Source organism: Ambystoma mexicanum, chromosome 4q, assembly GCF_040938575.1.
Source record: "Ambystoma mexicanum isolate Mex_15411 chromosome 4q, UKY_AmexF1_1, whole genome shotgun sequence".
Taxonomy (NCBI): Eukaryota; Metazoa; Chordata; class Amphibia; order Caudata; family Ambystomatidae; genus Ambystoma; species Ambystoma mexicanum.
This window is the reverse complement of record NC_090928.1, coordinates 1241831519-1241846710: the sequence shown is the minus strand read 5'-3', so window position 1 is coordinate 1241846710 and position 15192 is coordinate 1241831519. Positions and strand designations below refer to the sequence as shown.

The 15192-nt window shown below is 54.9% G+C and overlaps 1 protein-coding gene across 3 annotated transcripts in view; it reads left to right on the top strand.

The window, feature by feature from the left end:
* The first annotated feature begins 1515 nt into the window (after positions 1-1515).
* LRRC73 (leucine rich repeat containing 73) overlaps positions 1516-15192 on the top strand; it is a 206615-nt gene continuing 192938 nt past the window's right edge. For 2 of the 3 annotated variants that reach the window (XM_069608813.1, XM_069608812.1), the window contains exon 1: positions 10847-11254. In XM_069608813.1, the coding sequence (XP_069464914.1) occupies positions 10983-11254 (272 nt within the window). In that variant the 5' untranslated portion in view covers positions 10847-10982. Of the gene's footprint in view, positions 1642-10846; positions 11255-15192 lie in introns of those variants that run through there. The other variant, XM_069608814.1, reaches the window with a different exon arrangement.

Below are 15192 nucleotides of genomic sequence, written 5' to 3'. Positions count from 1 at the left end.
AGACAAAGTTGGCCACTGGATCAACCAGGATCCCCTCGGAATCATGTACGAGCATCAAATCCACCTGTAGGCCCGGAAGGGATGGCCCGAGGGTCCTAGTGGCATCCTGTGTTAGGAACAGATAAAAACAAAGACAACCTGGGAGCGATAGCCCAAGACCTCAAATGAAACATTTGTAACCCAAAGTAGCTGGACAAATATAGACATTGTGCATCAATAGCTGCAGTGGTGGTTTTGTTTCAACATTTAGAGAACAAAGTGAGCTCTTGCTGGTCCCCATTCACAGTTTGGGGGGAGGAGGGAGGCATACCACCACCTTGAACACCCAACCATTCTTTAGAACGCAGCTATCACCCACGAAAAAATCAACCTAGCTGCATACATAATCTCATATACAAGCACCTCTGCCAGAATGCAGCAGCCATACATGCCAACATTTTGACACACCTGGGAGGGAGATTTCAGCAGAAAAGGCATACATTTTCCTGTAGGAACGCATTTGGCCTAGAATTATTTTAGGCGGGAGAACGTGAAAAATAGCAATATTCACTGAAAAATCAGGAGTCTCCGGCCTAAATCGGGAGGGTTGGCATGTATGGTATGAGCACCCCATGTCATTCGGCCTGGCTCCACACATACTACTGACCTCGCACAACCTCCACACCACTAGAATGCAGCTACCCACAAATGTCTGGCTGGCTGCGCATATAGGAGAGCACCAAAGCACTACTTACTACCCTACTCTCTCCAATGACTTGGACTATGGTCCCGAGGGAGGGTGTTTAACCCACAGCGCTTTGAGATCATACCAATGGTTAAAAAAAGGCGCTTTAGAAATGCACAATAATTTAGTACCGAAACTTTGTATTTGTACTTATGTTTGTTTTCACTATGTTGCCCATTCAGATATTTTTTTCCGTTGTCCATTATGTTAATGTGAGTGAAAAGATGTCGACATAAACCGTCTTTACACATATTGAACAAAATACAGCACGGACGGACAGGGTCAAACGAAGTTTACTCGTGGAATTATCTGCGCGAAAAATGAAGATTTGCGCGCCATTCTGCCCGAAAATCCCTGTTTCGGGCACGGGGATTTTCGGGCAGAATGGAGCGCAACTCTGCGTTTTACGCGCAAATAATTCCATGAATCAGCGAGAAAATTGAACGTAACGATAAGACGTCTCCACGGCGTCAAGAAATGCCTAGCCACGCCCTCCCGGCATCACTGAGCCAATCGGGAGAGAGGATGAGCAAACACCTTGCAGTGGACTCCGCCCATGGGGCTATCCCACGGAGTTATGGTACAGGGGTTTATTGCGCTTGACGTTACCAGTGGACTGGCCCATGTGGGGAGCGAATGGGGGATGTGCCTTGAACTGGGGCTCACCACCAGAGACATGAAGGTGGGGGTAAAGAACGTGGGGAGTTTGCTGCGTCTACCCCCACGCAGATAGGGCCGGTGGCACCTTGAAATGGCGCCTGTCAGTGGGCTGAACCATGGAGTGGGAGGGTGCCCCCTCCACTTGGATGGTTCCCGCGGGCTGATCCAGAGCGGGAGAGCGAGGATGATGACGCAGGGGAATAACGTGCTCTGCGCGCGGCAGGCACTCTGTGGGAGGCCAGAATGACGGTTGGTAGGTAGGTAGGAGGAGGAGGAGGGGGGGGAGTGAGTAAATACCCCGGCTGCAGCCATAGCAACCAGGGAGTCAAACAGAGCGAGCCTGATGCAGTGGGATAGGTGGGTGCAGGGCCAGTGCCCAGGCCGTGCCCACTGCGAGCTGCTGCCGATAGAGCTCAAACCACAAGCCTTGCAAAAAAGAGGCAGCAGGGAGGGAGCTTGGAAACAGGAGCCTCACCCTGGCATCCTAGACCAGAGGCAGCAGGGAGGGAGCTTGGAAACAGGAGCCTCACCCTGGCATCCTAGACCAGAGGCAGCAGGGAGGGAGCTTGGAAACAGGAGCATCCCCCTGGCATCCTAGACCAGAGGCAGCAGGGAGGGAGCTTGGAAATGGCATCCTAGACCAGAGGCAGCAGGGAGGGAGCTTGGAAATGGCATCCTAGACCAGAGGCAGCAGGGAGGGAGCTTGGAAACAGGGGCCTCCCCCTGGCATCCTAGACCAGAGGCAGCAGGGAGGGAGCTTGGAAACAGGAGCCTCACCCTGGCATCCTAGACCAGAGGCAGCAGGGAGGGAACTTGGAAACAAGAGCCTCCCCCTGGCATCCTAGACCAGAGGCAGCAGGGAGGGAGCTTGGAAACAGGAGTCTCCCCCTGGCATCCTAGACCAGAGGCAGCAGGGAAGGAGCTTGGAAACAGGAGCCTCCCCCTGGCATCCTAGACCAGAGGCAGCAGGGAGGGAGCTTGGAAACAGGAGCCTCCCCCTGGCATCCTAGACCAGAGGCAGCAGGGAGGGAGCTTGGAAACAGGGGCCTCCCCCTGGCATCCTAGACCAGAGGCAGCAGGGAGGGAGCTTGGAAACAGGAGCCTCACCCTGGCATCCTAGACCAGAGGCAGCAGGGAGGGAGGGAGCTTGGAAACAGGAGCCTCCCCCTGGCATCCTAGACCAGAGGCAGCAGGGAGGGAGCTTGGAAACAGGAGCCTCCCTCTGGAATCATAGACCAGAGGCAGCAGGGAGGGAGCTTGGAAACAGTGGCCTCCCCTGGGCCTGGCATCATATTGCAGTACCCCTAGAGCTCTGCCCTGCCCTAGACCAGAGGCAGCAGGGAGGGAGCTTGGAAACGGGTGCCTCCCCCTGGCATCCTATTGCAGTACCCCTAGAGCTCTGCCCTGCCCTAGACCAGAGGCAGCAGGGAGGGAGCTTGGAAACGGGGGCCTCCCCCTGGCATCCTATTGCAGTAACCCTAGAGCTCTGCCCTGCCCTAGACCAGAGGCAGCAGGGAGGGAGCTTGCAAACGGGGGCCTCCCCCTGGCATCCTATTGCAGTACCCCTAGAGCTCTGCCCTGCCCTAGACCAGAGGCAGCAGGGAGGGAGCTTGCAAACGGGGGCCTCCCCCTGGCATCCTATTGCCGAACCCCTAGAGCTCTGCCTTGCCCTAGACCAGAGGCAGCAGGGAGAGAGCTTGGAAACGGGGGCCTCCCCCTGGCATCCTATTGCAGTACCCCTAGAGCTCTGCCCTGCCCTAGACCAGAGGCAGCAGGGAGGGACCTTGGAAACAGGGGCTTCCCCTGGGCCTGGCATCATATTGCAGTACCCCGAGAGCTCTGCCCTGCCCTAGACCAGAGGTGTGTCCCTTTATCCCCAGAGAGGCCTCACTTTCAATACCAGATTATAGGGTGGCCAGAGGATTCCTAGCCACCACGTTTGCATTCTTTTATTTTCAGTGTATAAACAAATGCATTCCGGTTGACCACTTGAACATTATAACAGTTATGTGCGTTGTGAATAGAAGTTGGAAGATCAAGGGTTCACACACAGACCAGATATCTTTATTGTACATATTTACAGGTTAAGTGGCTCAGTTACTCTCAGCTATAATACAGGTAAGTAGACATGCAGTACACCCACCTGTCATCCTCACATCCCCAGCTCAGGCTGACACATGGGACATTCAGATACAAAACTCGCCCAACATTCTCCTGAGCTGCCAATCATCACACTCGCCCAACATTCTCCTGAGCTGCCAATCATCACACTCGCCCAACATTCTCCTGAGCTGCCAATCATCACACTCGCCCAACATTCTCCTGAGCTGCCAATCATCACGCTCACCAACATTCTCCTGAGCTGCCAATCATCACACTCTCCCAACATTCTCCTGACCTGCCAATCATCACACTCCCCCAACATTCTCCTGAGCTGCCAATCATCGCACTCGCCCAACTTTCTCCTGAGCTGCCAATCATCACACTCGCCAACATTTTCCTGAGCTGCCAATCATCACACTCGCCCTCGCCCAACATTCTCCTGAGCTGCCAATCATCACACTCCCCCAACATTCTCCTGAACTGCCAATGAGCTGCCAATCATCACACTCACCCAACATTCTACCAGCATACATCAATGGCCAGCAGAGCAGGACAAGACTGGACATATATTACATCATACATGCCAACATTCAGATGCAACTGGGAGGGAGATTTCCACAGGGAAATTGGGAGACGCATATTTTCCCATAGGAATGCATTAGGGCTACAGTTATTTTAGGCGGGAGCCTGTGAAAAATAGCAATATTTTTCACCTCAAAATTGGGGGTCTCCCGCCTAAATCGGGAGAGTTGGCATGTATGCAACATCCTCCTTCGTACACCAAGTCATACACCACAAGAAGCAACATGCATACCCCAGTCACTTCACAACACACTCTCAGATGCACAGTCACAGACTTGTTCCATCACAAATAAACAGCTTCTATCCCGGACTGCCACGCCCAGATACAGGGCCTGCCACACCCTGACACCCACAGTCCACAAAGGGAAATGCTCAGGAAACCAACTAACACACCAAGAGGTTGGGAGGACATGGCAGGGGAGGGAACCACATATTGCCCAACAACCAGACCTGGATGCATCTCTCCTCATGGATGCAGAGCCTTTGTGGACCAGCCAGACAGCCAACGACCACACACACTAACACACAGGAAGGATGGTGCTACCCATTCCGAGAGCACAAACACAAAATGGGGTGCATATTCCGCCATCTTCCACCCTCGCACGCAAAGACTCAAATTGGGCAATCAACTCCACTCATCACCCAAGTCAGCAAATCCCATCCATAATATAAATCACAGAAAAACACCCCACTCATCCTAACAGCACTGCACCAAATCCTCAATGCACCACCATCATTCCCAAGTATCAAATAGCATACATAAACTGCACAACAACATGCATATCACTGCACCTTCACCACCTACACAACAACAGACAACAAAACACGACAAATTCAACATTGGATGCTCCTAGCAGCAACATATTCCTTAACTAATTAAAACATGCTTACGTATATAATATTTAACAGCAGATCCGCAAACAGAAATTAAAATACAAATAACATATCTACATATATCCACGATGCATCAAAATCCTTTTTTAAATGCCCAGTTAAACGTCCTCGAAAAGGGCAGATCTCTTCATCCCACAGAAACATCTCCCATGTTGCTTCTGCTGAAGGGAGAGATCTTTTAATTCTACAGAGACATCTCCCCTGGCCTCTCTGTAGCTTCTGTTCGCGGGAGAGACCTCTTCATCTCACAGAGATCTCTCCCACTGACCTCTCCTGTAGCTTCTGCTCACGGGAGTGATCTCTTCCTCCTACTGAGACATCTCCCATGTAGCTTTTGCTCGCGGGAGAGATCTCTTCATCCCACAGAGACATCACCCCCTGGACTCACTGTAGCATCTGCTCATGGGAGAGATCTCTTCATCCCACAGAGACATCACCCCCTGGACTCCTTGTAGCTTCTGCTCACGAGAGAGACCTTTTCATCCCACAAAGACATCTCCCCTTGGCCTCTGTAGCTTCTGATCACGTGAGAGATCTCTTCATCCTACAGAGACATCTCACATGTAGCTTTGCCCGCGGGAGAGATCTCTTCATCCCACAGATACATCTCCCTCTGGCCTCACTGTAGCTTCTGCTCACGGGAGAGAACTTTCATCCCACAGAGACATCTCCCTTTGGCCTCTGTAGCTTCTGCTCGCGGGAGAGATCTCTTCATCCCACAGAGACATCTCCCATGTAGCTTCTGCTTGCGGGAGAGAGCTCTTCACCCTACAGAGACCTCTCCCCCTAGCCTCTCTGTAGCTTCTGCTCACGGTGGAGATCTCTTCATCCCACAGAGACATCTCCCATGTAGCTTCTGCTCGCGGGAGAGACCTCTTCACCCTACAGAGACATCTCCCATGTAGCTTCTGCTCGCGGGAGAGACCTCTTCACCCTCCAGAGACATCTCCCATGTAGCTTCTGCTCGCGGGAGAGACCTCTTCACCCTACAGAGACATCTCCCCCTGGCCTCTCTGTAGCTTCTGCTCACAGGAGAGATCTCTTCATCCCACAGAGAGATCTCCCATGTAACTTGTGCTCGCGGGAGAGACCTCTTCATCCCACAGAGACATCTCCCATGTAGCTTCTGCTCGCGTGAGAGACCTCTTCATCCTACAGAGACATCTCCCCCTCTCCTCTCCTGTAGCTTCTGCTCGTGGGAGAGACCTCTTCATCCTACAGAGACATCTCCCTCTGGCCTCTCCTGTAGCTTCTGCTCACGGGAGAGATTTCTTCATCCCACAGAGACATCTCCCATGTAGCTTCTGCTCGCGGGAGAGACCTCTTCATCCTACAGAGACATCTCCCCCTGGCCTCTCCTGTAGCTTCTGCTCGCGGGAGAGACCTCTTCATCCTACAGAGACATCTCCCCCTCTCCTCTCCTGTAGCTTCTGCTCGCGGGAGAGACCTCTTCATCCTACAGAGACATCTCCCCCTCTCCTCTCCTGTAGCTTCTGCTCGTGGGAGAGACCTCTTCATCCTACAGAGACATCTCCCCCTGGCCTCTCCTGTAGCTTCTGCTCACGGGAGAGATCTCTTCATCCCACAGAGACATCTCCCATGTAGCTTCTGCTCGCGGGAGAGACCTCTTCATCCTACAGAGACATCTCCCCCTGGCCTCTCCTGTAGCTTCTGCTCGCGGGAGAGACCTCTTCATCCTACAGAGACATCTCCCCCTCTCCTCTCCTGTAGCTTCTGCTCGTGGGAGAGACCTCTTCATCCTACAGAGACATCTCCCCCTGGCCTCTCCTGTAGCTTCTGCTCGCGGGAGAGACCTCTTCATCCTACAGAGACATCTCCCCCTCTCCTCTCCTGTAGCTTCTGCTCGTGGGAGAGACCTCTTCATCCTACAGAGACATCTCCCCCTGGCCTCTCCTGTAGCTTCTGCTCACGGGAGAGATCTCTTCATCCCACAGAGACATCTCGCCCTGGCCTTTCCTGGAGCTTCCAGATCCATCACCTGTCCGGCCTGTCTCTTTAATCCGGGTTAACCTGTCCCTCTAGGCCTCGCGGATCTCGGTCCCTTTAAAGCCCGGGCTGCGCGCGCTGCTCCTCCCGCCCCCGCTGGTCCCCCCCCCGCGCCCGGACCAGCAGCAGCGCCGCTCGCAGGCGGAGAGGGCGGCGAGCAGCAGCGTCATGTGCCTCCACTCCTGTCCTGCGGGCCTGGGGGGCGCAGGGCTGAGCATCCAAGTCCAGCCGAGGACACTCGGGCTGCACCCCACTGCTGAGCCCAGAAGACCAGGGGGCAGCCCCCACCTGCGCAAATAGGAGACTCCTCCTTGCCCCCTCAAAAGCACAGCTGCACTTACAGGACTCGACTCAGCACTTCACGGAAAAGAGGCGAGTGAGGGACCCGCCCCCACGTGCGGAGATAGCCCCCAGGAAAGAGGGTTCGCGCGCACGCCCGCCGGAACACACAGAGGACCGACACCCCTTGCAGGACGCAGCCGCTAGATCGAGGAGCTGCCCCACCTGCCGGACCCCCACTCCCGACGCTCCCACTGGACCAAGTGCCCCAACTCCCCGGAAGAGGTGAATGCCACCCTTTGCTGAACCAGGGGATCCCTCTGCACCCAGTATCCAGTGCCTCGATTGCAGCCTACAGCGAGGACTAGCCACCCCCAGAGCTAGTGCACCCACCCCCCCCTTACACAAGCACAGGAAAGTCGCAGCACCAGTCTTGCCCACCTCCATTTTTTTAATACTGCATTAAGCGTCTCCTCGCCCCAGCAATTGAGCCGCCCTCTGGCGCTTTAAATAACAGGTGTTCCCTTCCCAGCTAAAGACCGCTGGCTCCCTCTGCAGCTCCCCCCCCTCCCCCACTCTCTTACAGGAGCCGGGGAAGCCCTCCTCCACCTCCTCCTCCCCTGTCAGCAGATCCATCAGTGCCATGGAGGCTGCTGGCGATTAATGGCGGCGCTGCCTCCCTGACAGGCTGGGCCGCCTCTCCTCAGACCCCGCGGCCATCCTGGTGCCTCCTGCGTCCACCGTGCCCCGAAGCTACCCCAGCATCACGCATGCCACCAGCGGCCGCAACATCCGCACATTAACTCAGCATCACCCCTGCCCCTGGGCGACCCACTGAACCAGCATCCACCTGCTGTCCCAGCTTCACCCCTGACCACCTGCTGCCCCAGCTTCACCCCTGCCCACCTGCTGCCCCCGCATAACCCCTGCCCACCTGCTGCCCCAGCTTCACCCTTGCCCACCTGCTGCCCCAGCATCACCCTGCCCGCCTGCTGCCCCAGCATCACCCCTGCCCACCTGCTGCCCCAGCATCACCCCTGCCCACCTGCTGCCCCAGCTTCATACCTAACCACCTGCTGCCCCAGCTTCACCCCTGCCCGCCTGCTGCCCCAGCTTCACCCCTGACCACCTGCTGACCCAGCATCACCCCTGACCACCTGCTGCCCCAGCTTCACCCCTGACCACCTGCTGCCCTAGCATATCCCCTGCCCACCTGCTGCCCCAGCATCAACCCTGCCCACCTGCTGCCCCAGCATCACCCTGCCCGCCTGCTGCCCCAGCATCACCCCTGCCCACCTGCTGCCCCAGCTTCACCCCTGCCCACCTGCTGCCCCAGCATCACCCCTGACCACCTGCTGCCCCAGCTTCACCCCTGACCACCTGCTGCCCTAGCATATCCCCTGCCCACCTGCTGCCCCAGCATCACCCCTGCCCACCTGCTGCCCCAGCTTCACCCCTGACCACCTGCTGCCCCAGCATCACCTCTGACCACCTGCTGCCCCAGCTTCACCCCTGACCACCTGCTGCCCGAGCATCACCCCTAACCACCTGCTGCCCCAGCAACACCCCTGATCACCTGCGGCCCCAGCATCAGCCCTGACCACCTGCTGCCCCAGCTTCACCCCTAAGCACCTGCTGCCCCAGCATCACCCCTGCCCACCTGCTGCCCCAGCATAACCCCTGCCCACCTGCTGGCCCAGCATAATCCCTGCCCACCTGCTGGCCCAGCTTCACCCCTGACCACCTGCTGCCCCAGCATCACCCCTGCCCACCTGCTGCCCCAGCTTCACCCCTGCCCACCTGCTGCCCCAGCATCACCCCTGCCCACCTGCTGCCCCAGCATCACCCCTGACCACCTGCTGCCCCAGCATAACCCCTGCCCGCCTGCTGCCCCAGCTTCACCCCTGACCACCTGCTGCCCCAGCTTCACCCCTGACCACCTGCTGCCCCAGCATCACCCCTAAGCACCTGCTGCCCCAGCTTCACCCCTAAGCACCTGCTGCCCCAGCTTCACCCCTGCCCACCTGCTGCCCCCGCATCACCTCTGCCCACCTGCTGCCCCAGCATCACCTCTGCGCACCTGCTGCCCCAGCTTCACCCCTGACCACCTGCTGCCCCAGCATCACCCCTGACCACCTGCTGCCCCAGCATCACCCCTGACCACCTGCTGCCCCAGCTTCACCTCTGACCACCTGCTGCCCCAGCATCACCCCTGCCCACCTGCTGCCCCAGAATCACCCCTGCCCACCTGCTGGCCCTGCATCACCCCTGACCACCCTCTCAAACAGCATCCGCCTGCTGCCTCAGCATCACCCCTGCCCCTAACCACCCGCTTCCCCAGCATCACCCCTGCGCACCTGCTTCCCCAGCATCACCCCTGCCCATCCTCTCAACCAGCATCCACCTGCTGCCTCAGCATCACCCCTGCCCCTAACCACCCGCTTCCCCAGCATCACCCCTGCCCACCCTCTCAACCATCATCCACCTGCTGCCCCAGCATCACCCCTGACCACCTGCTGCCCCAGCATCACCCCTGCCCACCCTCTCAACCAGCATCCACCCGCTGACCCAGCATCACCCCAGCCCCTGGGCCACCTGCTGCCCCAGCTTCACCCTTGACCACCTGCTGCCCCAGCTTCACCCTTGACCACCTGCTGCCCCAGCATCACCCCTGATCACCTGCTGCTCCAGCTTCACCCCTGCCCACCTGCTGCCCCAGCTTCACCCCTGCCCACCTGCTGCCCCCGCATCACCCCTGACCTCCTGCTGCCCCAGCATCACCCCTGCCCACCTGCTGCCCCAGCCTCACCCCTGCCCACCCTCTCAACCAGCATCCACCTGCTGACCTAGCATCACCCCAGCCCCTGGGCCACCTGCTGCCTCAGCATCACCTCTGACCACCTGCTGCCTCAGCATCACCCCTGACCACCTGCTGCCTCAGCATCTCCCCTGCCCCTAACCAACCGCTACCCCAGCATCACCCCTGCGCACCTGCTTCCCCAGCATCACCCCTGCCCACCCTCTCAACCAGCATCACCACAGCCCCTGGCCACCTGCTGCCACAGCATCACCCCTGCCCCTCTGCTGCCACAGCAACACCCCTGCACCTGTCACCACCAGCACCCGTCCTGCCCCGGTGCTCACTGAACTATCTTAGACGGAGCGGGACTTTTATTATACAAGTTGCACACACAGCTCCGCGGCAGGTGCAGTAGACGAGTGAGCTATCTCACTGAAGTTCCAACCTGGGACACGGGGGTGACAACCAAATCTCTGGGCCGCGTGCATCCAATCACGCAGCAGCGTTACTGGTGTTTACACCTGGATGTTGTTAGCTGAGCACAGGCATTCGGAGCTGGTACACCAACCACCTGAGCTGCTAACTGGCAATAGAAGGAGCGACCTGCACATTGCACACATATCTACACAGCGGGTGCATTGGCCGCTGTGCTGCTTTCTTACTGCTGTTGGAACCTGGGAGTCATGTTACTTTGAATAAAAAACGGTTACCAGCTGGGTATACAAATATCTCTCCTTCTGGTGCACGAAGCTACTGGGCTGCCTTCCTGGAATCCAATATTGGACCTGGAAGCTCACACCACATCATTTTAGCGGATGCAGCAACCACCTGGTGGTATAACTTTTAGCCTGCTGTTTGAGCACACACCGCCACCGTTGGTGCATTAACCTCCCGAGGTACCCTACTGGATTGAAAGCACATTTCCGTGGGAAGATGCTGCCGGGCTCCATCCAGATCTCGGGGGAGAGCCTGTCGAGCGCTGAGGTGAAGGACGTGTGCGAGAGCCTCCGGGAGAACTCGGTGCGGCTGCTCTCGCTGCGAGGCTGCCGCCTCTCGGAGCGAGACTTCGGGCGCGTCTGTCGGGGCCTGGCCGAGTCGCACTCCCTGGCCCAGCTCAACCTCAACCTGGGCGTGGTGGGCAGCCTGGAGCGGGTCCGGCAGCTGGCCGAGGCCCTGCACGCCAACCGCTCCGTCCAGTCCCTCTTGTGAGTAGTGCGGGGTTCTTATAGCGCTGCCGCTGCGAAGCGACCCATCGCTAAGGTTAACTGTGCCCTCCAGCGTTACTTACCGTTTTGCCTTTTCACCCTTCTTTCGCCCATGTTTTTGTTCACAGATGTGCTTTTTGCTGATACCTGTTAAGCCTAATTACTTTTTAACATTGCTTTACGTTGTGAGTGATTATGGTGTCTAAAAAGGGGCAAAATGGGGTGGGGGGGTAATGCCCTCTCTGAGAATGTGTGTGAGAAAGTATTATGTTAAAAGATGTGTATTCTGCCACAAATCACTACCGTAGTACTTTCAAAGTGCTTAGGCATGGGGTCCTGACACCGCTCCCCCATCCCCGGCAGGGGCATCCAGATCTTAGTGCAGTGGTCTTCAAACTTTTTTGGCCTGGGCCCCCCATGAGCAAAATTTTAGCAGGCCGGGCACCTCCAAAAATGTCAAATGGATAGTATGTACAGATGGCTATGAACTATTGCACTCGTCAACACACCCTACTCCCAGTATAGTCCCTGGGCTCCCCAACCTGCCCCATCACAGTCCCTGGGCTCCCCAACCTGCCCCATCACAGTCGCCGGGCTCCCTCATCCCACTCCTACCCAGTCCCTGGCCCCTCCCCCCCACCGCATCACAGACCCTGGTCTCTCCACCGACTGCTCCAACCACTAACCCAGTGCTCCCGCCCAATTTGCTCTCACCACAGTCCCTGGGCTCCTACCACCCCATTCTCAACGCAGTCTGAGGGCCAGTGGGAGCTGGCCAATTAAGGAGTGTTCGTGAGGTCCCCCCCTGTGATTTTTTTTTTAAATAATGGGTTAAAATGCCACATTTTAGAGCATACTTAAAAAAAAATGTGTTAAAATCCAAACAGTTAGCAATTGGCACTGGGGGACCAAGGGAGATAGCATGGTATTTTTGACTGGACATCTATGATAGATATCCAGTAAAAAAAATACCATCCCTGTCCCCTGATTTTGGCAGGTGGGTAGGGGGATTGTGCAACAAAGGCATTTTTAAAATGCCTTTGATGTACAAAACTCCCCCCACACCCCACCTACCCCTCACTCGCCAAAACCAGCTCAACGGACCAAAACAATCTCCCTCTCTCTCTCTTTCTCTCTCTCTCTCTGTCAACACATGCATCCATAAACATATTTAAATAAAAAATGTATGAACATAAACGTACCTTCTGCAGGGGCCTGCACATGGGTGCTGAAACGCCCTGCTCCAGGTTGCTCTGCCCGTATGTGCGAGGAGGCGCAGGTGCTCCCCCTCGCACATACAGACAGGCAGTGCCCCAGCCAGCATTTCCAACGAGTTATGCAAGGTGCCGAAGCAAAACGCCCCCAGCGTTGCATGACTTAGTGAGCATGTGCGGCGGGGGAACTGAACTGTCAAAGGGAAAACAGTGTTTCCCATTGACAGTTCAGCCATCCCAGGAGCACTCCCTCAGCTGGAAAAAGCAGCTACGGGAGTGCTCAGTGTTTCACTCGGCTGGCTCCTCGGTTCCTCCATAATGGGTGAGGGGACCACTGAGTGAGCACCCCCTCGCCCATTATGGATGAGCCGCCAGACTCAGACTGACGTATAGGGCAATAGGGCAATGCCCGTGCCAACAATGCAAAATGCTAGTGTAGACCAGTCAAAATAGGCCACTTTTTTGGCCAATGTGGGCCAGTGTGATGAGTTACTTCACTATGCAGCCAGCAGGTTTGACCATTGTTTCTGAATAAATATTCTTTAAATATCAGAAACACCCCCTTGGGTACTATTCAAACAGTCTGTGACCAAAGGAATGAATATCCATTTGCAACTGCGGGCCGCTTTTTCATTGGTGCTTTTATGGTCCAGTCCAACAGGGACTGGACCATAAAAATGGGCAGGGTCGGCTCAGAGTCGTCCCTGCCCATTTCCTCCAATCTATAAAAAAGAAAAAAAGATATTTTTTTGTTGGAATTTCATGCTGGTCTCTCGCACCCCTCCGAGATGCGGCCGGGGTGCGCCCGACAGTTTGAAGACCTCTGCCTTAGCGTGACAAAATGATTAAACCGCTGATTCTGATTCAACCCCAGATTACTACTAAACCAGCTATGATCCCAGTCATAAAGGTAAAACATGCACATCCCTATGGGTATACCACCTCGTTTGGTAGGGCAGGCTGAGGGCAGACATAAATCTTCAGGTGGGGTGTGAGTTGATGACAGTAGCAATCCAAGCAACTTTAACTTATACACACCATGTTTCTTAGTTGATTGATTTATCAGGGGTTCTCAATTCCCTGTTTTGAAATGAGTGATGTGTCGTACTATTCCCAACAACTTAATTTTATTTTCATATGATTTTGTTCCAAAATCTCTGATCGACACCGAATCAACTGTTTCCCCCACCCTCAACCTGAAATGTGGTATGGTTTTTTGAACTTTATACTTAATTTACTCATTTGACTGCATATCTATTGTGTGCACGACTTATCTATGGAACTCTTGAATTGTATTCACATTAAAATGGCTTTGTATAACATCTACGGTGATGTTGTATATGAAATGAATATTGATTTCTGCTGTGTATAAATTTGTACATGCCTTTGTGGAATTATTCAGCCTTGAAAACGACCAGCGTGTCGAAACACGTGTCGGCTGTTCGCAACTAAATTAAAGTCATCACTTACTTCTCACATCTTAGTGACTCCTATGACTTTATCATTGGTGCTTAGCGCATCACCATCCCGTACCCCCAATTTTTGCATCTATATAAATCCAACCCTGTAAAAGAGAACACAGAGAAGGCTGACTTTCATGTTAGGACACTGGGTAGAGGAAAAGTGGTGTTCAGGCAACCAGCTTGGGCAACAATGTCAATGTTAAAGGTTCTAGGCAGGAAAAATGTAGAGAAGGGGGCTTAAGTGGCTGTGGTCCCAAAAATGGACCAGGAGATAATATCGAGTCAGTCTTCTTGTGATTTGTCACTGAGTCGACTTCAAGATGGTGCTCTGCGTGGATCGAGTCGACGCATGAGACAATACAACGTGATGGTTCCCAAAATTGGACTGATGCCTTGTCTGGGTTGAGATAGCAGTTGAATCGGGTCAAGACTATGCTCAGACTGATGCTTCCACAGTGTCAAGCCGACACTCGAGTAGCAGTGGTGCTCTTCACTAGTGCAAGACGGCGTTGAGACGGCTTGAAGAAGCAGGTAAACAGCTTGAAGTTCGTACAGTGCTAAAAGCAACATGGTGGGCCTTGTGTCGGCTTGAAGGGCGTTGAGCGATGTCGAAGTGACTTGAAGGTATGAGGCAGTGTAACAGGATTCCAGCTGCTCTTGGACGTCTAGATTACTGAGAGTCCCAATCCAGGGGATCCAGGATAAGGTGAGTCCTTCTATTGCACTCCCACTCCACAGAGTTTGTCTGGCACCTACACGGGGTCTGTCACCTACAGTGACAGGGTCCTGGTTCTAGTGCAGCCAACAGCAATCGGCCCATTTGTTCCCTGTAGATGGTGAGGAGACCAAGCTCTCTGCCCTGGATGCCTTGTCTTCACCTCTATGGCAGATGCCTTTGGGATAGACTGTATCCCCAACAGAGCTCCATATGAATTCCTCTTGTTCTTCTGGAAGTTTAGAAATGAATGGAGGGGAGCCCCTCTCCTTTTAAGGGTGAAATGTCACAGGTAATTAGTCCAAAGCAAGCCTGCTCTACGGGGTCCAACCCAGGTTGTTGTAACAAGTGACCTTTGCCTTACAACATCTCACCTAGAGTATCTTGCCTGCAGTAAATATAGGGTTCCAACCCAGGCTGTTGTAACAAGTGACCTTTGCCTTACAACATCACACCTAGAGTACCTTGCCTGCAGTAAATATAGGGGACTGAAAAAGGAAGAGCACCCTAAAAAAAAAAACAAGATGGTGGGACCCTTCTCTCAGT